General features: G+C 52.8%; 1 protein-coding gene across 1 annotated transcript in view; it reads right to left on the reverse strand.

The window, feature by feature from the left end:
- TCEA3 (transcription elongation factor A3) overlaps window positions 1–27524 on the reverse strand; it is a 33975-nt gene continuing 6451 nt past the window's right edge. Inside the window, exons 4-11 of the mRNA XM_036025520.1 lie at window positions 27176–27320; window positions 22789–22851; window positions 13424–13590; window positions 13197–13253; window positions 10308–10462; window positions 4899–5045; window positions 3392–3463; window positions 1–1183 (exon numbers count right to left, since the gene is read on the reverse strand). Of these exons, the coding sequence (XP_035881413.1) occupies window positions 1175–1183; window positions 3392–3463; window positions 4899–5045; window positions 10308–10462; window positions 13197–13253; window positions 13424–13590; window positions 22789–22851; window positions 27176–27320 (815 nt within the window). The 3' untranslated portion in view covers window positions 1–1174. The remainder of the gene's footprint in view (window positions 1184–3391; window positions 3464–4898; window positions 5046–10307; window positions 10463–13196; window positions 13254–13423; window positions 13591–22788; window positions 22852–27175; window positions 27321–27524) is intronic.

Below are 27524 nucleotides of genomic sequence, written 5' to 3' on the forward strand. Positions count from 1 at the left end.
GCAGATTTCTGTACACGGTTTATTCACAGGATTCATCCAGGAGGAGGTACTTGGTGGGTGGGAGGAGGCAGGTGGTCACCAATTCAGAGTGGGTGATGCTCAGGGCATGTAAAGAACTCGGGCTGAAGTTCCTCCAGGCAGCTGCCCTAAGGCTGTACCAAGGCAGATGGAGACCCAGCGGCCTCTGCACAATCACCCTACGAGGTAGGTGCTAGACCACTCCTGTTTTTACAAGTAGGGGAACAGCTCAGAGAGGGTGAGTGACCTGCCCAGGCTCCCAAGAGCTCACGGGCTCCTGCACACAAGCTGGTTTAGGGAGCACAGCACCCAGGAGGCTTAGGCTGGGACTGCCGGAAGGCCAGGGACAGTCATAGGAGGAGAGCCCGGACAGGCCCCCCAGACCTGCTCCCAGGCCTTTCCCAGAAGACTCCAGCTTTGCCTAAGGCACCTTCCTGTCAGCTGAAAAAGTAAGCTGATGTCACCATGGCAGAAGCATGACAAGGACCCTCGCCCCGCAGACTTTTTCTGGACCTTGGGCCCCAGACAGCGCAGGGAGGACGCAATGCCAGGGCCAAGGCAGACTCTGGGGCTCAGGACCTTCCAGGGGCCATGGAACTGAGGGGCACCACCATACCCTTCAGGCAGAAAGACTCAGTTCAAGATGATCCGCTCCCTGCCTCAAAGGCCCCGATGCCAGCTGTGAACAGGGAGTAACAGAGCTTGGGAAAAGATGTGGAGTAGGGGAAAAAAATCTTCCTACATGGCATGGAAGTCATGTCTGCCTGAGCCAAATCGCGTGCCAAGGGTTCTGCGTGCGTGACTCTGGGGTGGGGCGCAGTAAGACTTGCGTCAGTTTTTTATTTTTCAATTCAAAAAAGGCTGGGAGGTTTGGATGTGAGGGAAGGGACCCAAAGCAAAGGTCTGGCAGCTACTGTCAAAGAGTTGACACCTCTTAGCATGGCAGCCCAATTAGGCTCCCTCTGGGAGCCGATCATTATCAGTGACCTATGGTTAATTTGCAAAAGGATTCTCCCTCTGATCCCTAGTACCCCATTCAGAGTTCAGCATTTTTATTTTCCAGTTTCATTTTTATTTTTTCTCCAGTTGTGATGGCTTAGTGCTTTCTCTTTGTTCTTCCTCACCTTGCTCACTGAAATCCTGGCTGGCAGGTCTGTCAGCAGAACTACAAAACCAAAAAGGCAACACAATTTTAGAGCTTTCCCTGTGTCACCCAAGGAGGCTGGGGGCAGAGGGAAAAGAAGGTAAGGGCTGGAGCCACACAGACCAGCGTCCAAGTCCAAGTTCCACCATTACTGGCTGTGGGACTTCGAACAGATCACTCAACCGTAGAATGGGGTCATAATGCTGGCCAATGGGAGAAGGGTATCAAGTAATGAATGAATGGAAATTTGATGCCAGGCACGTGGTGGGCTCTCCATTCATGGTCAGAATATCACTGTGATGATCACTAATCACTTGATTAGACTTTGGGCCCTCCCCATGGCAATGGACACTATCTGAAAATGGTGTCAGAAGCCATGTGGCTGCCACTCCGAGTGAGCCCAGCCTCTCCAACGAATGGGGATAAGGGGGAGGAGCTGGTTTTGCAGCAGGCAGACTGTCCTTTGTCCAACAGGGACAATGGCAAGAGCCATCACTTAGAGAGCACTCGTTCTGCACTAGGCAGTGTGGGCACGGATTAACTCATCTCGTCCTGACAGTCACCCTGGGAGGTGGGCACTGCGCCGCCCCCATTTTCACAGGTAAAGAAGCAACGCAGAGAGGTTAAGTGATTTGCCGAAGCTCCCACAACACTAGTGGCTGACAAACAGAACAATAGGAGTAGTGGTTTCCATGTGCCAGGAACATACGTGCCTGGGGCTTTTTTATGGTTGTACAGGTGGTGCATGGCACAAGACAGCCTGGCAAAGGGGCAAGCTGGGGCTGAAATTCGGCCTCTGCTCTGTTTGCCAAGCTCCGCACCCTGGTGCGAGGCTGTGTCTGCCTGGAAGCAGGGGCAGCTTGTCTTATTTTGACAAAGATACCATACAAGCTATCAAAGATCCTATTGATGCCTCACGGAGAGCACCTTCCCTAGTCCCCACAGCACGTCTGTGAGCTAGATATAAACATGTCCACTTAGACAGGAGGAAATCCAGGCTGAGAGCGTTCAGGCCACTTGGCCAAGTCACTGTGAGTGATAAAACCAGGATCTGAACCTGATGCCGAAGCCCGTGCTCTGAACCACGAGGCCGCTCTGCTGGCCCTGGCCCTCAGTGCTCAGTGGGTGAGGGAAGGGAAAACACACAGTCGCCTGGCTTCTACACTAAAAAGATGGCAGGTCCAGGGAGGCCCCAGGGCTGTCGAGGCTCTCTGTAAAGCCGTGGAAACTCAGCTGACCAGGACTTTGGAGCCTCGTCTTTCAGTGCTCCCAACCGCGTGACCTTATGCTTGTTAAGCATTTCGGTAGCTCAGTTTCCTCATCCAAAAGTGAGAGTGGTAGTATAAAGGAACACTTCTCGTAGCTGTTTGCAACGTGTGCGTGCATATGTAATCATCTTCATGTCAATCATTGGGGAAAGGCATGGTTATCACCCTTTTGCTTAGGGAGGTCAGTAAGGTGCTCAAGGTCACACGGCGAATAGGGCTGAGTGGAGACCTGAAGCCAGGGCTTCCGCCTCCCAGTCCCATGCTCAGGCTGGGGCTCCTTGCTAAGGACCCTCGCACTGTTGGAGTGTCTGCAGCCTGCCGGGTGGCCCAGACACCACACACAGCACAAGCAAGCCGGGCGGGACTGGAAACTGACATTAATCACGTGACCACATGGCAGGAAGGCGCACTCTGGAGGAGTTTTTGCTCGGCTCCCATGTCTGGGGCAGCCCAGCGTAACGTGAGCTTCTCCAGGGCTGCCTTGGGAAGGGAGGATGACCCGGGAGTGGGGGGCTGGAGGCCCCTCTGACAGGGCCTAGCCTTCCTCGTCCCTGGCGGTGGCCAGGTTCAGAGGAAACGACATCTGTTAAAGCACTTTGGAAAGAGGTGCGGCCCACAAGCAGAGCGCTATTGTTTTTCCTCTGTGGATCTGGGTGGGTGGGGTGGGGAACGACCGATTCCTTGTGCGCTGAGAAGACAGTTCTGCCCATCCTCTGATAAAGTGTGGGCTGCTGCTCCCATCCCAGCTGGGTGCCTTCCAAGATGAGCACGCGCACGTGCACTCCCTGCCTCACCACCACCAACCCGCCCCGATCTCTAGCTCTGCAGACCCGCTCTGCACAGGCTGCTAAGCCCCCCGTGCATGAGGCCCCTCCTTGGCTGTGGGTACACCTACTCCTACTGTGGACCAGCATCTGTGGATGACGAGTTTGCGGGTAGGGAGAGGGAGAAAGATACAGACCTTCCAGCGATTGCCGCACTCATTGCATAAGACGAAGGTAGTCATGGGCTCATCAGCGCTTCGTGTCTGCACCTGAGACAGACAGACGACCACTCACTCATGAAGTCACTCCCCTGCCCCAGGACCTGCCATAGCTCCCACTGTCTGCAAGAGTAGGTCCGAATCCCAGAGCTTGGCACTGTTATTTCCACCCCAGTTTGGCATTCCCCTTTATCACTGAGGACTCTGTGACGTGTATTAACGTGTATCCTCCTGTCCTCCTGCAGGTCCATCAGCTCACTTTCAGTAGCTCACCGGCTGGCCTCTGCACTTCCCCTCTTGTTGAGCCTTCTAAACTGATCTCACTTCTCTTGCCTCAAGACTCATCTCCTACAGGAAGCATTCCCCAACTCTCCTCTGCACACGCCCCATTGGGTGAGCTGGACGCACCCCTAGCGATCACATAGATCGCTCAACTGTGATTGACATCAGCTGGGAGTCTATGGGGTGGGAGGTAGTCCCCGGCTACTGAGGGAGCACACCAGGGAGGACACAGCTTAGCACAGCCTTGTCCCTGGAGAGCAATGACACCCGAGAAAGGAGAACATCGGGGTCCCTCAGTGCAGAGAAAACTTTGCTGATGGGCAGTGTGCTTGTGGTGGGAGGGCAGGCGCAGGAAGCCCGCCCCTCCACGGGGAAATGTCTTGGAGGAGAGCAGGAGCCTGCACAACCATCCCCGAATTCCCGAATCGGCATTCTCTGGGGGATGATTCCTGAGGGGCGAGGCGGCCTGTATGTCTGCTGTAGCCACAGGTCCCCACTGGGAAGGTGCTCTTGATACATCTTGTTTGCTGAGCAGGTGGGAGATTGAACAGAGGTCCAGAGTGACTAGGTACCAACTAGAATCCAAGGCCATTGGTGCCCCAAGGTCATAACATGTGCCACCTGGAAACGGGGTGGTTTTCTGGTGTTTAAACCAGAGAAGTGGCCTCCATAGCCCACGTGACTCCCCACACAGGGGCAGGGGTCTTCACGCTTAGGACTCAGGGCCAAATCCCTCAGGCTTTACACACCGAGTTGGGTGTGACGCAGGCACAAAGGTCTAGATCTAGATTTATTACTACCTCTGCCACCTTGGACGAAACTGCAAAGCTTGTCCCCTGTCGGGACCTCGGTTTCCCTGTGTGTAAAGGGAGGGGGTGGAGTTTTACAGTGCCACGTTCCCTTCCAACTGCCTGTGACTCTACAGTTCTGTGCCCGGTGAGTCTGGTTCCCCCTAGTCTTGCTTCAGGCCCAGCCAGAACACGCTGGCCAAGCCTCCTCGATACAAATCTGGGTGACTGTACATGCGGAAGAACATTTTCTAGAAGCCACGTGGACACATCGGTGTGCAAGATTTGCCCTTTTCTCTGCAGCCTGGAGTGTTAACCCTTCCCCCCCTCTGGCTGTTCCCTGAGCTCTCTCTGGTTCATCATCTCTGTGCCCCTGTAGCTTCCTCCACCGTGGGGCCCTCCCCTCGTCACCTTACCTGGTTGTAGGTACAATTCTTCTTCTTGCATTTCTTGCACTGGAAGAGGTCGGTGGTGGTGCCGCCTGTTTTGGCCATCTGGTGCTCACGGATAGCCTCCTGGGTCATGGCATTCCTCAACTCCCGCAGCTCATCACTGGCCATTTCCTGGAGAGAAACAAGTCTGCCCTTCAGGGCCAGGGGGTCCCGGGGGTCCTGCCCCACATCTGGTTTCTAGAGAGCCCGAACAGAGGAGGGGGATGGAGCACAAGGAGCTGGAGGGAGGCCTGGACTCTCGGCCCTGCCCCAGCTGGGAAAAGTCTGTACGCAGAGTCTCTGTTCTGCCTTTGGGCGGAAGGGCAAACCTTGGGGGCTGTGGCTGGGCCGAGCGCAGAAGGGCGTGCACAGGAGAGCGGAAGGCAAACAGCTTCTGCCCCCGGGTCAACGCTCTTTCATACGTTTCCTCAAAGCTGGTGTTCCCCAGCCTGCCAGGGCCTTGGGCACCTGCCTGAACCCTCCTCTTGGAGCTGACTTGACCGGTGACCATCTGATCTGACATTGTCCTTATCCTTCCAGTCCGGACACGACCTGCGGCCTGTCCAAGCTGTGATCACGGTCCAGCCCATTCAGCCTTGTGGGAACCATGGTCTCACTATGACTTGCTGTTGCTGTCCCCACCCACGCAGCACCTGGAACACCTGCGTTCACACCACTAACTGCTCACCTGTGAGCACATCACAGAACCTAACTTGAAGTTCCTACAGAACAGACTCTCCTGTCTTGCGTCAAACACACTGCAGATACCCAGGGTCCTCATTGTCCCGGTCCTTCCCTTCTTTCTCCATCTCCCTTGCCGTCCGACTCCTCTTCTACCTCTGCCGGAGGAGAGCGGAGAGGGGGACACTCAAACCTAACAGAGTTCTAGTTAAGGTTGGTTTGGGGGAAGCCGGACGGCAGAGGCTAATGCTAAAATGAGTGAGGATTTGGTAGTGGCTAAACATTTTCATTGTTGCTTTCAACCTTGACTCTTTAAAGGTTTTATTTATTTATTTTTAGACAGAGGGGAATGGAGGGAGAAAGAGAGGGTGGAAAATGTCAATGTGTGGTTGCCTCTTGTGCATCTCTACTGAGGACCTGGCCTGCAACCCAGGCATGTGCCCTGGGAATCGAACCAGGGACCCTTTGGTTCAGAGGCTGGCACTCAGTCCACTGAGCCACACCAGGCAGGGTTACCCTAACTCTTTAAACTGAGAACAGAGTTGGCACGAAGGTTAAATGATTTTAGTGACCACTAAATCTAATGGAGAGCACCGCATTATAACTACTTGGCCTTCTTGACAAAATGTAGATTCCTAGGAATCCAAAACTTGAAGGGCCGTCCCAGGAATATGCATTTTTATTAGTGTCCCCAAGTTATTCTGGTTCATGCAAATGTTTAAATCCTACTGTGTTGCCCTGGCTGGGTGGCTCAGTTGGTTGGAGCATCATCCCATACACCAAAAGGCTGGGGGTTCAATTCCCGGTCAGGGTACATACCTAGGTTGCAGGTTCTATATCTGATCAGGGGTGTATGGAAGGCAACCATCGATGTTTCTCTCTCCCTTCCTCCCTCTCTAAATTCAAGAATAAAAAATATCCTTGGGGAAGGATTTTTTAAAAATAAATAAATCCTACTGTGTTAAATCCAACGAATAGGCCCTAATCCATGACAGGATATACAGAGAAACAGATCAAGCCAAAGCGATAGAAGCAAAGGAGCTGACTTTAATCTGGGGCGATTTCCCAGAGCATAATGCATCTGTTCAATCAAAATCTATTGGAAGCCAATTTATTGAATGTCTTTAACTGCATTGGTGTGCTGGTAAACCAGTTTTGACTCTAGGGGTGGCTGATTGGTAGTATTTACCAGTTTCCGTGGTGTAAATATTTCCATCGTGGCCAATCTCCAGCTACTGATGCAACGTGACTGAATGCAGAGCTGGAAACAGCTGTGCACACACAGTCGTAGCTCCTGAGCTGCAGGAGCTGGTTTCAGCACACCACTGCCTCTAAGCCCTCAGGATTCGGACCAGATTTGGTTCCATCCCCAGGTAACACTAATCTGGTGGAGTAGCCAGCATTTGCACAAGATAGCAAGATAGCCTAGGAACTACGGAAACAAAGGCATACAAAGTATAGGAAAAGCGCCCCTCCCCACCCCGGGGTAGGGGCTAACTGCTCAAGAACAGGGCAGGCTCATTAATGAGGCTGACACCTTACCCAGTCTTGATAGATAAGCAGGATTGGTGGGGGTGGGGCAGGGGGTGGCATATTCTAGACAGAGAGAATAGTCCATGCAAAAGATCAGAGGACAGGAATGACATGTTTGCGGAAGGGCGTTTGGAGTGGCCTCGGGATGAGGAGTACAGGAGGGGGGGGCTGGGAATCCAATGTGGAAAGATGGTCTTCTGTGCCCCCTAAGAAATAAAAACAAGCCCTGGCTGGTGTGGCTCAGTGGATTGAGCACCAGCCTGCGAACCAAAAGGTTGCCGGTTTGATTCCCCATCAGGGCACATGCCTGGGTTGTGGGCCAGGTCCCCAGCTGGGGGCATGCAAGAGGCAACTGATTGATATATCTCTCACACATTGATGTTTCTCTCCTCTTTCTCCCTCCCTTCCCCTCTCTCTGAAAGTAAATAAACAAAATCTTTTAAAAAAAGAAAAAGAAATAAAAATAGAAAAAAAGTTGTCTGTTCACCCACCAATCCATTTACCTACCTCTGCCCTGATTCATTTAGAAGGAGGCAGTGCCACAGACACATGGAGTGAGTACAGTAATGTAGAAAGTATGGAGGAAAAATGAGGAACATGAAGGTAGGAGAAGGACCCCACAGGTGAACTCAGTAACTATTTGTTGCACACTCATGATGTGCTGGGCACTGCTCTCAGTGCTGGGTGAGCGGTGAGCAGCCGCAGCCCCTCCCCCTCTCTCTGCGGGGCTGACCGTACACCGCTCAGCAGTTCCAATGGGTGTCTCAGAATCTACGCCAGTCTTTGATATGTCTGGGTAGACAGGAGAAGAGAGAAAGGAGGAGGGAATCTCGTGGACAAGGAAAGAAACACTGAAAGGAGTTAGGGAGACACAGGGGCGCAGGGAGGGACGTCCGTCTGCATGGGCATCGCTGTCCTAGGCTTTCCCTTAAACAGGAGCGCCCTGTCCTCTAAGCCACAGAACAGACAGCGAGCAGCCCAGCCCCACGCTGTTATGTTTCTTATTGGAGCAAAAGTGATCCTATATTTCTTGTAGAAACTTCCTGTCTGGAGCAAAAGATGACCCCAGGAGGAAGATCTTGGCATCCACGTTGTCTGGGTTGCTGGCGGTGAGGGGGAGGGAGTCCTTGGCAGCTGGCCCTGGCAGTCCCTTGTCCGCAGCCTGCCAGGTTCCTGGCTCGCTGCCCTTGGCCTGGTCGGCCTCGCTTTGGGCCTGGGTTGATGGCCCGATTCTCTTGTCTTGTTCTAGTGAACAGTCCTTGGGTGGGGCCCGATTTCAGCCATGTGTCTGGCTTGGCCAATTGCTTTGCTGGGACTTCTGGCGGGGGCTGTCTTTGTCCTAATCCAGACACTTAGCTCTGCTCTGACCTCCAGCTTCTGGGAACTTGCAGGGCTTGGCTCAGACCTGTGCCAGACCTTGCTCCTGGTTCTCCTGGGCTCGCTTTCCCAACGTGGCTCTGGAATTGCCTGTGAGACAGTCTCGTGACAGCACTCCCACAGCACACACACAAAGAGGAGCAGAGGGACCCAGAGCCACAGAGCAGGGGACGGAGAGAAAGAAACACGAGGCTGGGCCGCCATAAAAGTCACAGCTGCACCTTGCAGGGACGGAGCAGGCACGGTAGGGCCAAGTTGCAATTTGTAACTCTGGGCATATATTGCTATTTGCCTAAAAAGATCAGATATTTCAAATTAAGCAGAAATAGAACCCTGGTCTACTTGTGCCAAGTTCCCCACTTTATCCCAAAGCCAAGGGTATTATCTTTCTTATTTTGGGTATTTGAGGAAGTCAGTGAACCCTCTCCTCAGAAAAAAGGTACATACATACTACATAATACCCCCCACACACACACTTACATACACCCCACACAGGCTAACACATACCAGACACACACAGACTAAACACACACGTCATGCACACCGCATGAAGACCCACTCTGGCCAACAGTTTTAGAGGATCGTCAGGTGCAATGAGGCACAGCCAGACTCCAGGATGTCACGCACGTCCCCTCCCCTCCTCTGGCGCCTTCCTGCAGCGTAGGGGTGCCCTCTCCAGGTGCCTGTGGGAAACCCCTCAGTAATCTCTGGCAGCCAAGAGCTGCTCATACCTGAGGGCGTGCACAAGGTGTCTCCAAGATGTAGCCTCTGAAAGAAACAGCTCTGGGTTCCCATCCTCATCTGTCACTGATGAGTTGTTTGGCCTCAGTTTTCTCATCCATAAAATGGGGATAATATTTCCTCTTTCATAGCATCGTGCTGAGGGTTACATGAAATGGTTGGTGAATGGGCCTATTATATACTAATTCTGGGGAGGGTTTTTCATGTATTAACCTTCTAAACTCATTCATTGCTTATGAGATAGCCATTGTTGTTGTTATTATTATTATTATTATTATTATTCACATTTTACAGATGAGAAAGCTGAGGCACAGAGAGGTTAAGTGCCTTGTCTAAGATCACACAGCTAAAAGGCAGAGGCAGAATTCAAACTCAAACAGCTTGGCACAGCCCCCACATTTCTAAGTGTCTCAAACAGGCTCGTTGCCTTTTCCTTCCCTTACTGGCCCTTTCAAGCCGGCTCCGTCCTTCCTTCCTGTGCGTTCCCATGGCGGCCCCATCATGGCACTCACCACCTCTGCTGTACACGTTCAGTATCTGTAAGTACACCCGTCTCCCGCCCTCGGACCCTGCTCCACGGGGACCCCTGTTCTGGCCTGGGCCGGGGGCTGGGTCACGGGATGGAGGCCTGAGCGAGGCAGAGGAGGGCGGCAGATAACAAGGCAGCGAAGAGCGGGCACTCTGAGGCCCCACAGCCTGCCTCCTGGCTGGGGTCTTTTCTGGCTGTGTACATAGGCAAATTCCTTGACTCCTCTGAGCCCCGGCCTCCTCAGCCGTGAGACGGGGAGAGTAAACATTTCTATCTCGGCTGGTGTGAAGACAGAAGTGGCCAGTGTGTCTGTCTGAAGTGCTAGCACAGTGCCTAATACGCGTTAGCCATGTCCACCAGCCTGATGGTCCAGGAGCCTTGAGAGATGGGGAGCGGGAGAGGGTCTGACTGGAAGAGCCTCCTGGCTCTCCTTCGAGGAGTCACAAGCCCCTCCCTGCCTCTGAGACTTGGACGAAGCTGGAGAGGCCTGGCGCCCCACCCCACTGTGCAGAGGCCCCGGCCCCGGCCCTCACCTCCGCTGTCATCTTGGCAATGAGGCTGGTGGAGATGGCCCCACTGAGCACGTTCCGCCTCAGGCCAGGGTTCCTGGGGTCCTTGAGGTTGCTGATTCGGCTGCGCACGCGGTTCCGGTACTTCATGTCTGTGCTCTTGAGCTCCTGGTAGATATGTGACACGGTCAAGGGCCAGCCAGCCAGTCTCGGAGGGGTACGGGAGAATGGGGAGCCTCTCCCTGAAGGGAGGACACTCAGGGCCAACTCTTCCTCTCCCTGGACTTGTACGGAGGTCAGGCACTCCTGTGACACTTGAGGGGACCTCAGTGGGGCATCTGGGGTCAGTCACGTGTCAGGGACAGGAAACAGCCTCCTTGGAGAGTTCAGATCATGGCAAGCACTGCGGTGTCTGGGACTCTGGGAACGGGCACCCCGAGTTTGTCTGGGCCCCCTGTATGACCTCAGGTGAGTCACACGACCTCTCTGTGCCTCCGTTTCCTTGTTCCTAAAATCCAGGGCGGTTATGAGGATGCAGTGAGTTAAGCTGCACGACGACGACCTAGCATGGTGTCTGGGACATATCAGAAGCTCAGCATTCAGGGGCTAAGATGATGATGATGATGAAGATCACCTTTAGTTACCAGAAGTTTGTGGGTCCAGCTGGCAGAGAACCACGAGATTAGGAGCCACGTGTCTGAGGCTCTAAGAAGTGTCGCAAACAATAAAGAACTGGAGGAGCTTTGTTGCATGTGGTGCTCCCCCCGTTCTCTGGTAATACCCATCACCATCTGCTGGAACCTACTTTGGGAATTGCTGGTCAGAGTTATGTCTCTCTCTCTAAGAGATGAGGAAGCTGAGGCTTAGGAAGGGTGCAGGCATTTGCTCAAGATCACGGTCACGTGGCAAATTCCCAGCAGAGACAGGGCTGGAAGCCAGATCCCTCCTAATGGTAATGCTCTCTCCGCTGCTCGCCCAGCAGGAAGCGCCCCGGGCGGGGCCAAGGACCACAGTGACCTCCCTGTCCAGATGCTGCATCCCAGGCGGGCCTCCCACCCGCTTCTCTGGAAGAGCTCAGGGAACACAGCACGTTTTCCTGGTCTCCCAAGCCAGGGGGAGCCAGGAAGGTGAAGCCTCTGCTGGGAAATGCCACGTGCCAGAAGGTGGCTGCGGGGAATGTGGGAACATGGGGACAGCTGACTTGCTGGAAGTGGTGGGAGGAAGGTGGTGTAATTTCTGTTGTTGTTGTTTGTACAATAAAAGTGTAAAAAGAAAGAATATGCCACAGTGCATTTGAAAGCCAAAACGTTTGTTTAAAAGTCTGTGCTTGGGATTCCTGGAGGTGTGTGTCTGTTTAGGTGGGGCCTGGAGGGGGCGCTGGCAATACCCCTCTCCGTTTCCTGAGATCATGGGGGAGGGGGAATGGGGGTGAGGAGCCAGGCCGGCAAGTCACTGACCCCTCCAAGGAGCCATGTGAGTCCAGGGTCACTCCAAAGAGAACAGAGCTTTTTTTGGGAGACGAATACTCAAGCCCTCAAACCTGACCTCCCACCAGCTAAGAACAACGAGCTAAAGAGTAGACACAGCTCTGCTTTCCTCTCCTTTGGGAGAAGGACGTTCAGTGGAGGGAGAAAACAGAGAAGAAAGGCCGGGAGTGGAACCACGGACTGGTCCCCTTTGTTTCCATCCGGGGTTTTAAGGTGGAAGGGACCTGCTTGGAGGGACCAGTGCCAAACAAAGAGGAAGCTCGCACTCAGTGTTCCACATTAGTTACTTGGTGAGCTACTGGATAGCTCAAGACATGCTGGTTAGTAACTGAATGATGGCGGAGAGAAAAGCCCAGATGTGTTGGAGGGTATTGATGTGGGCCTCAGGCAGGAGACGGAAGCAGGCCCCTGCCCCAGCCCACCCCCAGGCTGAGCTCCATAGGTACAGCCTAAGAGTCCTTAAAAAGGTCACTCACACCCCAGTGTGATGCTCAGATGCCCCCTCTCCTGGGGATTCTGTCCCTTCCCTCCACACCTCTTTGACATGCAAAGCTTTGTCTTCAGTAAAAGAAATTCCAGCATTCACACAGTGGGGTGCAGTGCCGAGGAATTTTTCACTCCAAGCCAGGAACTTTTTGATGCACTGGGCCCATGTCACACAGGTGGTCGCCTCCCCTGTCCGCACATGGCCCCTTTCAGAGAGTGAGAGGATGGGGAATATGAAAAGCCCAGGATGTGGAACCCAAAGACCAAGGTTTTCAGTCCAGCTCTGAGACCAGCAGTTCCCGAGCCTCAGTTTCCTCATCCGTGACATGGGAACAGCAGTCCCGGCCTCCCAGAGATTGTCGCGAGAACGGACAGAGGTAGGAAGTGTGTCCGTTGCCCGTCACAGTGCTTGGTGCATATCGGGGAGTAAAAAGTGGGGGCTGCCATCTTCACACGTTGGAAGGGGGGGAAGGCTGAGCAGGAGAAACGCTGTCCTCTCTGTCTACTTGACCACTAGACGTCACAAACTAGGCACACTGACACAGCCTGCTGGCGCAGCAGCTGAGCTTCAGGACCCGGGATCCCACTGCCTGGGTTCCAGTCCCGGCTCTGCCACTGCTATTTGCCGCGTGAGCTTTGGCAAGTGCCTCCGTCTCTCTGCTCCTCAGTAAACTCGCCAGTAAAATGAATGAGGAAACTCACCTTGTGGATTGTTCTCAACACTGAATGAGGTACACTGTTCATGAACAGCCTAGCGTGAGGCCAGCAGGTGCCAGACAATACACGTTTGCTGGAATTAAGAACTCTAGTTCAGCGGCAGAGTGGGGGGCTGTCCCTAGAGCCCCTTCCCTCCCTGTCCAGTCTCCTGGGTCCCCTGCACTCGGAAGGCCTGCTGCCGGACAGTCCAGGCACCCACAGCCTGGGCAAAGCTCAAGGATATGATCTTCGATTTCTGATGCCATCTTGTCACAGTTGATGCCGTAGTCCTTGTAATCATCTAAAAGAGATTCCGAAACATGGGCATCAGCCAGACATGACCTTGGCAGTGAAGCCTGCTTGTGCCAGGGACTATGGCACCCTGTACCACTCCCATGGCCCGGAGCAGACCACATCTCATCTGCCCTTGGGGAGCCTGCCCTGCCCCGTCCCCGGCCCAGGCCCTCTCACCATCTGCCTTCAAGGCCGCTGAGAGCATCTCCACGCACTTGTCCCGGACGGAGTCCCCAGTGAGATAGCAGGGCGCCAGGAGGCAGACGGAGGGGGCGAAGCTGGGGCTCGAGGGGCTGGTGGGGGTCCTAGGGGAGGTCTCTGCTTTTGACTTGCTGCTGTTTGATCTGAGGACGACAATCCACAATCGACATTCTGACATTAAGCGAATAAAGCACTTACTGAGCAACGATCCCCTTCCATCCTCATAGCGGCCCTAGGAGGTAGGCGCTATTTTAGGTGCTTGAGATGGATCATCTCATTTAATCCTCACAACCACCCCATGAGGTTGATACTATTCTTGTCTCCATGTTAGAGTTGCATTTAAAGTGCATTTTAGAGAGCAATGCATTCTAAATACAGGTCACACATCTGGACACCAGTAGGGCCTGAATGAAAACGCAGGCAGGCGGACTCTGGGACCCACGCTCTTAACCCCCCACTGTGCCCTCCTGGGCACAGAACAGCGTAACCACACCAAGAACTACAGCCACTAGCCCCTATGCGAGCTGCTCTCTGTCTTCCGTTCCGCTCTCCTTGAACTCTTTCTTCACTCATTCACTGAATATTTATTAGGCACCTATTCTCGGGGGCTGTGCTAAGAACAAGGGATACAGCAGGCAAGTCAGAAAGGCTCCCCCCCACAAGGAGCTGACAGTCCAGAGAATAGTGAGTGTATCACCATTGAAGAGGGCTGGCTTCTCCCGTGTGCCAGGCACCGATGTAACCACCCCAGCGGTCCTAGGAGGTAAGTACTGTTACCGTCCCCATTTGCAGATGAGGAGGCAAAGCTGGAGAGTTACACCCCTGAGGTTTGCACTCAGGCCTGATTCCGGGCTTTACAGTCTTAATGCCTATGATGCACTGCCTAAGAATGACACCACTTTGGCCTTGGCTTACAAAGCCACAAATAAATATACATACATATACATATACATATACATATACGTGCATATATGCACAGATAATTATAAAGACAACTGTGAGTCTTAGTCTGCCTGGGTTGCCATGATAAAATACCAGACTGGGGGGCTTATACAACTGAAATGAGCCCTGGCTGGTGTGGCTCAGTGGACTGAGTGCTGGCCTGCAAACCAAAGGGTTGCTGGTTTGATTCCCAGTCAGGGCACATGCCTGGGTTGCAGGCCAGGTCCCCAGTAGGGGGCATGCAAGAGGCAACCACACATTGGTGTTTCTCTCCTTCTCTTTCTCCCTCTATTCCCCTCTCTTTAAAAATAAATAAAGAAATCTAAAAAACAACAACAACAGAAATATGTTTCTCACAGTTCCAGAGACAGACCAGGTGCTGGTCCATTTGGTTTCACTCGGGGGTTCCCTTCCAGGCTCGCAGGCGGCCACCCTCTCACCCTGTCCTTACAGGCGGGTGTGCTCAGGTGTCTCCTCCTCTGAGGACACTGCTCCTATTGGGTCAAGTTTCACCCATGTGGCCTTTTTTAACCTTAATTACCTCTATAAAGGACTTAGTTCCAAATTCAGTCACATTGGGGCTTCACCATATGGATTTGGGGAGGGAGGGGTCAATAATATTCATTCTGTAACACAGTATTAACAGCAAGGATCTCTCTGAGATGGCATTATAGGATATTTTCATTTTCTTCTTTTGCTTATACATAGTTCCTAGGTCTTCTACAAAAAAAATATATCTACTTTTGTAATGAGAAACACTTAACACTTTTTTTTTTATGAGCAGTAACTGTGCTGCTGGCTCAGAGCGGCTTCCTGCCTTCCTGTTGTCGAGGAGCTGCCGGCAAAAGATGGAGGAAACCCAGCTATCCGCTGGCGGGTGAACGGATGAACAAAACGTGGCATGTACCTACAGTAAGTAGATTACTATGCAGCCATAAAAAGGAATGAAATTCTGAAACATGCTACCACACGGGTGAACTTTGAGGGCATTACACTAAGTGAAATAGGCAAGATCAGAAAGGGCCAATATTGCATAATTCCATTTACATGAAGTACCTAGAAGTCAAGTTCATAGAGACAGAAAGCAGAATGGTGGTTGCTGGGGGCAGAGGGAGGCGGTTTGGGGAGTGAAGGTTTAATGGGCACAGAGTTCCAGTTTGGGGTGACGGAAGAGCTCTGGAGATGCATGGGCAACATCGAGGGGCTCGGGGCAGCTGGAGCGTGAGGGTGAGGGAACTGGAGAGAAAGGGTTTGGCCAAACTCTTGGACTTGTTGAGGATGGTAACAACGAAAGCCAGCATTCACTGCCCGTTGCTGTTTATTTCTCTCTGCAGGCCCGAGAGTCACCAGTTACCAGCCCCACTTTACAGCTAAGAGGATGGAGTGGTAGCCGTACAGCTCCCTGCCTTTCAGAGCGGCGTCTCACTGCTCTTGGGAGGGGGCAGGCAGGCAACGTGTCTCTGCCTTCATCTCTTGGCTCTTCAGTAACCCGTCAGGGTCTGCGAGCCAGCCCTCGTGCCTCCTAGGAGACACTGGGTCATCAGAGTTGAAGAAATTAGGGACCCCTCCTCCCTCCATCCAGGGTCTGACCACACTGAACCCTTGTGGAAGGCCCCAAAGGGCGGCTGTGTTTCCTACCTCCAGGGGGCGCCATTCACATGGGCACCTGGGTACCTCTTGGGGTTGCACCGTGCACAGCTGGGGCAGCCGCACCGGGCAGCCCTGGAGCTATGGATGCACTTCTTCCCTTCAGGAAGATGATGCTGGGCTTCTGAAAAGCCAGACCCAAGGAGCGGTGTCTGACAGTGAGGCTGACTGAGCAGCTCAGGCTTCCCTGTGTTAAAAGTCTGGGGTTACGAGAAAATCCCACCCAACGCTCCAAGGAGCACTCTTCACTGTGAATTCTGCCAGCGACCTTTTCATCTCCCAGCCCTTGCTGTTTGGCCTGACCTTGGATCCCCTCTGTCACTACAGATGCCCTTGGACCACAGGGGCTGATGTGTCCTCTGGAGCCCTGAGGTCCCTCCAAGGTGTCTCGTTGCTGCCCCAGGAGTGGGGTGGGCTGGGGAAGAGAAGGCTCTGCTCTTAAAAGGTTTACATTTCAAATTCCCAAAAATTTTGTCCAAAGGGATTTCTAGCTTATATATATATGTATATATATAAAGTACTGTTTGAACCTTACTGTACTGTTCTAAGACTAAATTATCCTGGACTCTGCCCAAGCCTGCCTGACAACTGGGTGGCCTGGCAGCCGGGCACAGGGATGGGGGAGCTGCCATCCAACCAGCTCTCCTCTGGAGTCAGGTTTCAGTAGGAGAGGAAGGTGTGGGTGAGGGAAGGCTGGGAAGGCTGTAAACTGGAGAGTCCAGGGGCTGCCTGTAGCCAGTGACTCTCCCTGCACCCAGCCCTGGTCCCAGCCACTGGGACCCGTCCCTGCACAGCCACAAGAGCCCCGAAGCTGGTCTCCCTGCATCTTCTTGCTTCCCTTACCATCTATTTGCCATACAACAGCTTGGCAGGGGCAAGAGGGCTTTCAAAAACCCACACGTAGTCCCAGTATTCCCCTGCTTCTGACGTTCTAACAGCTTCCACTTATTTTCAGCATAAAGACAAACCCCTCACTGAGGCTCCCCAGCCCCTCCACACCTGGCCCCTGCCCGCCTCTGACCTGATCTCTTGCCACCACCGCCCCCCCCACCCTGCTGTTCACTGAAGCCTCTACCACCCTCCTGCTTTCTGTTCCTCGAGCGCACCTGTCCCCCACCACAGTGCCTTTGCACAGCTGGCACCTCCTCCCAGAAGGCTCTTCCTCCTCCGCATCTTCCATGACTGGTTGTTTCTCACCAGTCAGACCCCAATATCACCTCTTCAGGGAGGCCTTCCCTGGCCATGCCAGCCAAGCAGACCGTCCCTGCTCTGTAGCTCTCTAGCACGTGACCTAATTTCTTGCATTCACAGCACTTACCCAAGTCTATAATTAGCTTGTGTATGTGTTTGTAAACATTGTCTGCCTCTGCTGCGGATTACAGGTTCCATAGTATAGGGACCCCATTGGCTGGTTCGCCACTGTCTTCCAGCAGCTGTAACAGTGCTCTCGGTAGGTACCTGATGAACCTTTGCTGATGACTGAATACAGAATGGGCTGAGGGGGCTGGCCACAGAGAGAGGCAAGGGACATCCCAGGGGTCTAGTCAGAGATGAGCTAGGTCAGCCACAGGGTCTCTTTGGAAGGCCAGTGACTTAAGAGAAGGATCTCTCTCTGAGCCAGTGTCTGTCACCTCCCACAGCCTGAGCCAACGCATCTCCTGCAACTGTGATGGAGCTGCCGATGCTTCCTGGGGCTAACCCCTCACTGTCCTGCGTGGCCCACACCGCGTCCTGGGTGTCTAGGACTCAGCGGTGGGGAACCACCAGGGGGAGCTTGAGGGTGCTGCTTGGACGAAGGCATAATAGCAAACAATAGTAACTTGTCATTTAAGAAATGCCTACAGTGTGGTGGTGTATTTATTAAGGACACAGGCTCCAAAGCCAAGTTCCCAGGTTCAAGGCCTGACACCACCACTTTGTAGCTATTTGGCCTAGGGTATATACCTTCCCGCCCAGGTGCCTTGGTTTTCTCACATGGCAGGTGGGGATAACGATAGTACCCATCTTATACAGTTGTTAAGAGAATTAAAGCACCTAAGAGAATTCTAGAAATGAGCATTAGGCAATTTATATAGGTTGCCACATTAAGTGTGAGTATTGTTACTAAGCATTATGTACTTACTGAGCACCTACATGGGTTGGGAACAGTGCTAAACATCTCATTACCTCATTTGATCCTCACCGTAACCTTGAAAGGGGGTCATAATTATCCCCATTTTAAAGATCAATGGACTGAGACTCAAGAGAGCTGAACTGAACTTGTCCAAGGTCATCCAACTAGCCAATGGAAGAGTCAGACTGCAAATCTAGGTGTGCCTGCCTTCCGAATTCTTTTCAATACATCTCACTGTGGCTCCGAAGGGCAGAGTTTTCCAGAGTTCCCTTACCTGGGCGAGGCTAGGCTGCCTGTTGCATTTCCCCCCACCTTCCTGGCAGGGCACTCTCAGTCCCCCTGCCTCCTCTTGGCTAGGAGCTGACTGGCAGGCTGGAAGTTGTTTCTAAATGGCATTCCAGGCAGCCACGCTCATTTTGCTTTCAACGCAGGGAACTGGGAACTGAGTCAAATTGCAGAGAGGACATCACTGGTGGGGGTGGAGGCGAGAGAGGGAGGGCGGGGTTGGATTGATCACAGCTTCCCTCTGCCTCCCGGCTGTGTCAACGTCAGCACCAGCCTGCGTGCGTTCTGATACCGGCTAAGCGCTTAGAAAATCCTTTTGCCCCAGGTCAGAGCAGAGGCACCGGGAGGCCTGGCTCACTACTCGTGCGCGCCACCTCGAGGGCACTTCAGTTACTGCACCGCCAAGCACCTGTACCGCTCAGGTGAAAACAAGTCAACCAATTGCCTCCCACAGCTGGCTGGGTCCTACCACCCTGAAAAAGGGCGGCCTTCTTCACGGACACAGTGATGCCCTCCGCGGTCTGTGCCCTGGCACTCCAGCTACAGTTCCCAGAGTGCCATGCTACTCATACTGCCACGCCTTTGCCTGGGATGCCCTCTCTTGGCTGTCTGCCAGGCAAACTCCTATTCATTTATCTGTCGATCTTCAGCACAAATACTCTCTCTTCCACGAAGTCTCTTTGACTTCTCAAATCATAGTGAAACACTCTTCCGATGTTCCCACTGTGTGTTACCTCTCCAAAAACCAAGTATTTCGGTGTCTGCCTCTACACTGGTGGTTAGCTCTATGAAGACAGAAATGAAGAGTTTGAACCTTTGCTTGGTTTAGAGGTTGCAAACAGGAGGGCTACAAATGTTTTGTTCACCCTACTGTGTCTTACAAAAAAGGTGAGCATGCTGCCAGTGTTTAAAGTTGGGAGTCTCATCTGAAAATCTAGAAGTCCAGTGTCCCCTAAAGAGCGGGGAGGCATGGCACACGGGGCCCGTATTTCCATAAAGCAACAACCGGCTGGGGCTAGGTAGTGGGTGCCCCCTACAGGCAGGCAGGCTACTCTCCATCTTTCCATGGTCCCCAAAAGTCACCCATGGTGTGCACATGCTCTTGACCCCTGGGGGTGTTGTTTGCAAAGAATGTGTACACCAGATAGATGAGTGGATGGATGGATGGATAGATGGAAGAGAAAGATGAGTCAGAGAGGCAGAGAGTACAGGAAACAGTGTGGGTAGTGGGTAAAGTGAATTTACAAGACCTGCTTTGGGTTGCCCGTCCCCGACACTGAACCAACAGAAAATGGTACAGCTGTCTGTCGGACGTATTCTGTTTGCCCTTCAGAAAAAGAATGCTGTATCGGAGGGAGCCGGGAGACTCCGAGGCCCCAGGCAAAGGCAGGAGAGGAGTGTGAAAGTATAAGTCCTTCCACAAATGTTGAATGTTCATATTATAGCGTCAAACCCAGCACTGGATTAGTGCTAAGTGTTTTGTTTTGGGATCGGACGATCCTTCATTATACAGGGCTGCCCTTCATGCCTCTGGATGTTCAGCACCTGTGAGCCCTGCCTCCTAGGTGCTGGAGTGCTCCTCCCCCACTCCCACTACAGACAGAATATTCGTGTTCCCCCAAATTCATAAGTTGAAGCCCTCACCACCAATGGGACAGTATTTGGAGGTGAAGCCTTTGAGAGATAATTAGGTTTAGGTGAGGCTGGGCCCCATGATGGGATTACAGTCCTTGTAAGAACAGGAAGGGAGACCAGAGTACACCCCTCCAGGCAGGTGCAGACAGAGCAAGAAGCAAGCAGGTGGCCACCTGCATCCAGGAAGAGGGGCTCCCTTCCCCAGGAACTGAATTAGCTGGCACCTTGATCTTGGACTTCCCTGCGTCTAGAACTTTGAGAAACAAATGCCTGTTGTTTAGGCCACACAGTCATGATATTTTGTTATAGCAGCCCGAGCTGACTAAGGTACCCCCCAAGCCACAGTGACTACAAAAAACACTTCCACAAATTTCTGAACAACCCTCCATTGAGAACCACTGGTTTAGGGCAGCGAGGCCTCTGAGGCCCCGCTCATGGCAGACATTGCTAACGGACCACAGCACTCTCCTCTCCAGAGGTGGGTGCAGCCTCCACCCCTCTCCAAGCAGCGCTTGGAGAGCCTCCACCATCAGCTGGAGCTGGCACTCGGCAGCCAGTCGGAATCAGGCAACACAGCAGCCCCATCAACATCCTGGGCCAGTTTAATCCCCATAAAGCCTTAAACAACTTAATTTTTGTGCCTCTTTTTTCTTTCCAGTGGTGGTTTTACTGGTACCTTAAGCCTAGAACAGCTGTGCATCTCCCACTCGTATTCACCTAGAAGCCAACCTTACCATCCCACCTGTTTGTCCCAGCATCTAATATGGCCCTGTACCCTCATCACTTGCCTCCATCCACCTTCAAGCCAGGTCCTTGCCTGCCCTGCTCTGCTCCCTCTTGGCCCTGCTTCCCCTGCTCTGACCTCTGACCTCTCCCCGGACTACAGTTCACACTTACCCCTTTACCCACATTCTCTCCGTAGCGATCTCATCCAGCTTGAGATGCCAGCTATGAGCCAATGACTCTGAAATGTATGTTTCCGGCCCAGACTTGCTTCCTGAATTCCAGCCTGGTATAACCTAACTGCTCATTCAACTTCTGCACCTGAATGACTAGCGCACCTCTGACATCCAACATATCCAAACCTGAACTCTGGGTCTCCTGTCGCAGCCAGCCTGGGTTACGTGGCCCTCCCCCCACCAGTGCACGGCAGCGCCATCCTTGCAGATAGATGCCCACGTGAAAACTCTTGGAGTCATCCTGACTGTTCCTTTCGTCTTGTTGCCCATGTGCAATCTGTCAGGAAATCTAGCCAGCTCTGCTTTCCAACTGTATCTGGAGTGGAGTCTGCCCCTTCCCCCCACCTGCTGCCACCCTGAGCCACCGTCACATCCTGCCTGAACTATCGCAATAGTCTCCAGGTCTCTCTGCTTCTGCCTCGACGATCCATTCTCGGCACAGCAGCCAGAGGGATCCTGATACGTTTGATCATATAATTTACAGGCCTAACACCCTGCAGTGCTCCTGCTTCCCTCCGCCCTCCAGCTCTGCCCCTCACTCATTCCCTTCAGCCCCGCTGGCCACCTCGCTGGTCCTCAGGTGTGGGATGAGCCCACTATCTGCATGGCATTTTAAGCTTTTGCTCAAAGGTCACATCCTTAGCCCTGGCTGGTGTGGCTCAGTGCATTGAGTGCTGGCCTGCAAACCAAAGGGTCGCTGGTTTGATTCCCAGTCAGGGCACATGCCTGGGTTGCCGGCCAGGTCCCCAGTATGGGGTGCACCAGAGATAACCACACACTGATGTTTCCCTCTCCTTCTTCCTCCCTTCCCCTCTCTCTAAAAATAAATAAAATATGTTTTTAAAGGTCACATTCTCACCGAGGGCTCTTCTGACCTCCCCAGTGACCGTTTCCCCCCAACTCCCCTCACCCTGCTCTGTTGTTTTCCTGAGCACTTGCCGCCTTCTAACCTGGTGTACAGCTTACTCATCACAGGTATTGCTGCCGCCCCTGTTAGAATACAGGCCCCCTGGCCCCAGCGATTTTGGTTTCTTTTGTTCACCCCTGTATCCTTGGCTCCTAACACGGTTCCCAGCACATAGTAGGCCCTCAATAAATATTTGATGAATGAATGAGTGGTTTGATTAGGATATCGACTCTGAGGCAGAGATCTTCACCAGTTCGGCCCCGAACCAGAGGCCCCACCCCAGGTATGGGCTCTCAAGGCCTCTGTCCTCACGGGGTTCAGGTTGACCTTGAGAATGTCCCCCGGACAGGGATGGGGCAACAGTGACAGGCCAGCCACCCCGGGTGAGGGAGTCACACCTCTGATTCAGGGCCCCCTTAGTCTTTAAAAATATTTATTTATTTCAATGACAGTTCACATTCAATATTATTTTGTATTAGTTTCAGGTGGGCAGCTTCGTGGTTAGACAATGATGTAGTTCACAGAGTGACCCTCCCCCAATATTTCCAGTACCACCTGGCACCGTACACAGGCGTTACAATATTACTGACTATACTCCCCACGCTGTGCTTTCCATCTCTGTGGCTGTTCTGTCGCTGCCCATCTGTCCTTCTCAATCCCGTCACCCTTCTCATCCAGGCCCCGACCTCCCTCCCCTCCGTCATGGCCTTACTGTGTGGATTCTAGGTTTCGGAGGCAGCGTAACGTACCAAGTTGCCTCCTTCCCCAGCCTCGGGCGTCGCACATTACAGCAGAGAGAGGGACACGTGTTGAACAGAACCTCTGGGGTGGAGAAGTCCAAGGCTCCCCTTACCTTTCCATCGATGGTCTTTTTGGAGAGGAGGAGGTTGAAGACTTGGAATCCACAGAGTCTCTCCTGGAAGAAGAGAAATCGAAGATGAGACTCTCCCACGCGCTGGCATCGGTGCTGATTGAGAGAGGTTGGGGGCCGGGGAGAAAGCGTGCTGGGGCCAGGCCTGCCGGGCTGCAGAGGATAGAGCCCACCTGGACCAGCGCTGCCTGGGAGAGGAGGCTCCAGGTGGTGCTGGCGGGTCACCCTCACCTGCCCTCCATCAGATGAAGCAATCAGGGCAAGGGAAGGAAACCGAGCATGCGCCAGATGTGTTGCATGTGTTATGTCTTTAATTGCATGACTTTCACTAATTATGAAAAGCTAAGTCTCGGCAGCCCCCTCTCGTCCTTGCTGTCAGGCCGGCCTCAGCCAGCTGGAGTCCATGGACACTAGAATTGCTGGGATTGCCTGTTCTCCAGACAAACTGGACACCATCTCAGCCTCTTCTGCCGGCCCCTTAGGAGGAGGACAGGAGGAGGACAGGAGAGGCACTCGGGCCTTAGAGATAGAAGAGCTGCGTTAAAATGACAAGTGGAGAAGCAGGATGCCGAATTAGATGCATTTTGTCCCTAAAAGTCTTGCAAGAAAACACCTAGGAAGACAAAAGCTTGAAAGACCACCCACCCAAATGCTAACCAGGGCTACATCAGGAAGACGGGCTGAGAAGTGAAGTTTTTTCCCATTTTCCAAAACACAGGTAGCTACATCCTTTCTGATATAGGATGTATTTTTCTCTTTCATTGGTTTTATAAAATTAATGTAAGTTGCCCCCCACCCCTGCTCCCTAACTCACCCAGCTCTCCTAGTTCCAGCACAGCTGCCACAGCTGTCAGCTGTTAGAAAGACTATGATTTCCTTACTTATTATATGCATTGTCCACGCCCCTGTCACATAAACCCCACAAGAGCAGAGTTCAGGGGGTCCTGTTCACGGTGGTGGACACTGTGCCTGCTCAGCCCATACCCTCTTGGGTGTTTGCTCTCCCAGTGCATGGGACACAGGGGCCTCCCCCTGCAAGCTCCCCTGGGCGCGGTCTGCCTGAGGACTTCTCCGCTCCAGCCAGCACCAGCAGGCCAGTGGGCCGGGAGTGCTGGGTGGGTCTATACCCCACCTTCCTCGGCCTCAAGTGGGTCGGCCCCAGGTGTGTCCTCCACTGTCACACAGCGTTCAGAACAGGACTGAAACCCTGGTCGCCCATGGCAGTCCCCTGCTCAGTGACACACCCTGGGCTGGCTTCCTTCCCTGCCCTGCCTCCCTTCCTTACTCCTCGACCTGCACTTCCTGAAACCACTTCCCAAAGAAACCCCTGGGCTGGGATGCAAGCATCAGGGTCTGCTTCTGGGGAGAGCAGTCTGATACATCCACGGACTTATCCCCAGCAAACAGACTGGTGCCTGGCAAAGGGCAGGCGCTCTGTAAATATTTGTTGCTGAATGCTGTTAAGTCAAACAGTACAGGAATATAAACACTAAAAGGGGGGGAACAAACCTCCCCACAGGTAACAGCTACTAAGTTTAATGTCTTTCCTTCCAGACCTTTTTCTGAATGCATACAAACCCACACAACATTCATCATTGTTCAGAGAGAGCCGATGACAGGGTTGTATTCCCCGTTCTGCCCCGGGGGCAGGTCATTTTCTCTGAGCATCGGGCTCCCTCACCTGTCAACGAGAAGGAAAGAGCCTCTGTCTTGCGCTGTCTGGGAGGAAGACATTGGAGCATGCATGCCCCCACAGCAGTTCCCAGCACAGGGCAGGCCTGGTGCTCCACAGTCCCAGGCATTGGACTTCTTGTTTTCCACATCCTGCAACATTTCTGCCTGGATTTCCAGCTCCCACCTCATCCTCCAGATGGTCTGGGAGACAGTGGGCAAGGTGGGTTTAGGGGCAAGCCTTAATCACCCCGTGGACCAGACCCATCCGCTCCGGACCTTCGCTCCAGCATGAAGACGGGGCAGGCAGCAGTGAGGGCGAGGGGAAGTGTCACCCGCCTTCACGTGCCCCTCCATTCCCACACCCGCCCTGCAGCTCCTCTGCGGGGCGCCTCCCTGAGTGCCCCCCACCGAGGATGGACGGTGTGGACCAGAGTGTGAAGCTGGAATCTTGCAGGCAGAGGAGGGAGAGAAGACACGAGCCTTCACCCCGGAGCCTCGCCATGTTCAGGCCCTTCCTCACTGCTTTTCTTGTTAGGACAAACCAGAAATATTCTGCGGTTATTGTAAATGATCATTGTGAAAGCTCTTCGGGAAGATGAAGAAATGCCTACAATACAATAGGAAGATAAGTGAACGAGAACACGGTAGTTTGCACACTCCACCGACAGGGATGGGAAAATGATGCATGTGAGTAGCTCAGCGCTGGGAGAAAAGAGGAAAAGAAACTGCTTCGTTGGTTGGCAGTGGCACACTGTGGGCAAAGATTTTTAATCCTTATTTCAATTGCACTAATGTGGTTACAGTGTTTCTATAATAAGTAATGATGATCAATTATCATTAAGAAAACTAAAAAGGAAGGAAGTTCACCAATTTAGCTGAAATAGGACCCTTGCCAACTGGATGCATCCAGCAAGGCGGGGAGACAACCAGCCCAGGGCCCGCGCAGCCTCAGTGACAGCTGCGTATGGCGGGCGGCACCTCGGCTGTGAAGGGAAAGCGGCGTTAACAACCCTACCTCCCGTTGAAATGTTTACGACGTCGTTAGGTGTCAAATGCTGGTTACCAAACCGTATGTAGAGTGCGATCCCAGTTTTATTAAGAAAATATAAATGGCCCTGGCTGGCGTAGCTCAGTGGATTGAGCGTGGGCTGCGAACCAAAGCATCGCAGGTTCGATTCCCAGTCAGGGCACATGCCTGGGTTGCAGGCCACGGCCCCCAGCAACCGCACATTGATGTGTGTGTCTCTCTTTCTCCCTCCCTTCCCTCTCTAAAAATAAATAAATAAAATCTTTAAAAAAAAAGAAGAAAGGATCGAGATGACACTGCCCACTTTTCAGGCCACGGTACAGAGTCTCAGGGACTGAGGGTGTGAGTACGTGATTGAGTGAAGCCCAGAGTCTGGCTTTCTGCTCTCCAGCCATCCCCTCGACCATGTCTGTTCTCCTTTTAGAGGCCTTTAAGAGAACCCCCTGTACCGATCACTTGGTGGGATTCGGAGATGGAGCAACAGGAAGCACATGGGCTCGGGCTGCCACCTCTGCCGTGACGTCCACACGCCTGTTCTGCAGCTCAGCTCCCACCCCACTTGGCCTTCTCCCCCAACAGGCCAGCCTCTCGTCTTCCAGCTTCATCTCACAGCACCCCTCCCTCTCCCGGTCCCTCATGTGCCACGGCGCTCAGGACCACACGGGAGGCCCAGACGTGGCGGGACCAGCCCAAGCGTGACCGCCCACAGGGGGCCGCACGTGTGCAGCCAGCCCAGCAGCTGTCAGTAAACGACACTCTGTGTTGGGCCCTGTGGGTCAGAGGGTCCCCGCCAGCCACCCTGCCGACCGGTCTGGAAAAACAAAACATGCTGCACGAAAAGTTAAATGCCAACTGGGATTTCTCCAAGTGGGATACAACCGGAAAACGAGCAAGGAAAGGAAGAGAACACAGAAATGATTACAGAACCATGTGACAAGTAGCAATATTTTAAAAAGTAGGCCCTAAAATGAATAACTGTGGAAAACAAGTCAAAGAGAGAATAGGAAGGAAAAAATCATAAACCAAAACATGAACAGTGATTGCCTGTGGGTGGTGGGAGTGAGAATGATTTTCCCTCGTTTTTTCATTATTTCTACAACAAATTGTCCTCACTCTTGTTTGTTTTTTTTAAAAGTGCTATTATTTGTTCTGATTTCAAAAGCAATACAGGATCATTGTGGAAAAAATACTCAACAATATAAATATAAATTTTGTTGTATAACATAGAATACAAAGTTCTTAATTATAATCACATATATTTTTGTTAAAAAAAATATCTTTGCCCTGGCAGGTGTGGCTCAGCGGACTGAGTGCCAGCCTGCGAACTGAAGGGTCATCTGTTCGATCCTGGGTTGGGGCACGCGCCTGGGTTACAGGCCGGGTCCCCAGTTGGGGATGTGCGAGAGGCAACCGATTGATGTTTCTCTCACACACTGATGTTTCTCTCCCTCTCTCCCTTCCCCTCTTTCTAAATATAAATAAATAAAATCTTTAAAAAAAAAAAGAGGGTTTAGAGGAAAAATGTTTCGGAAACGCCAGCCAAAAAATGTTACACACAGAACATACATCTGTCTGTTTAACGGATTCATGTCTTAATGTAACTTCCTTAGAGTGGACGCGCTGGGTGAAAAGGCTGGGATATTCCTTCTCCATCCCAGAAAAAGTTACCTGTCTTTGGGCTCGTCCCCTTGTTTCTTCCTTGGTGGAGAAAGGCCTGCCTCTGGCTTCCAGCTGGAACAGGCGAGTTCTTTTTCTTTCTTCTTGGCTTTTTCTCCTTCCTCTCCTTTTCCTCCTTTGGGGGACCCAGGGGATTCTGAAAACGAGAGGGCGGCGGTACGGCTCCCTCAGCTCCGGCTCCGTTGAACCCAGCGTGGCCTGGGGGAGGGGCAGGGACAGCCGCACACTCCCCCAACACATACACGCACTTGTACACAGATGCACATACAACATGCACATACGTGAGCAAATCCACGCTCACACACGGGGGCAGGGAGGCACGCACACACACACCTATGTA

This window comes from Phyllostomus discolor, chromosome 5 (assembly GCF_004126475.2).
Source record: "Phyllostomus discolor isolate MPI-MPIP mPhyDis1 chromosome 5, mPhyDis1.pri.v3, whole genome shotgun sequence".
NCBI classification, from domain to species: Eukaryota; Metazoa; Chordata; class Mammalia; order Chiroptera; family Phyllostomidae; genus Phyllostomus; species Phyllostomus discolor.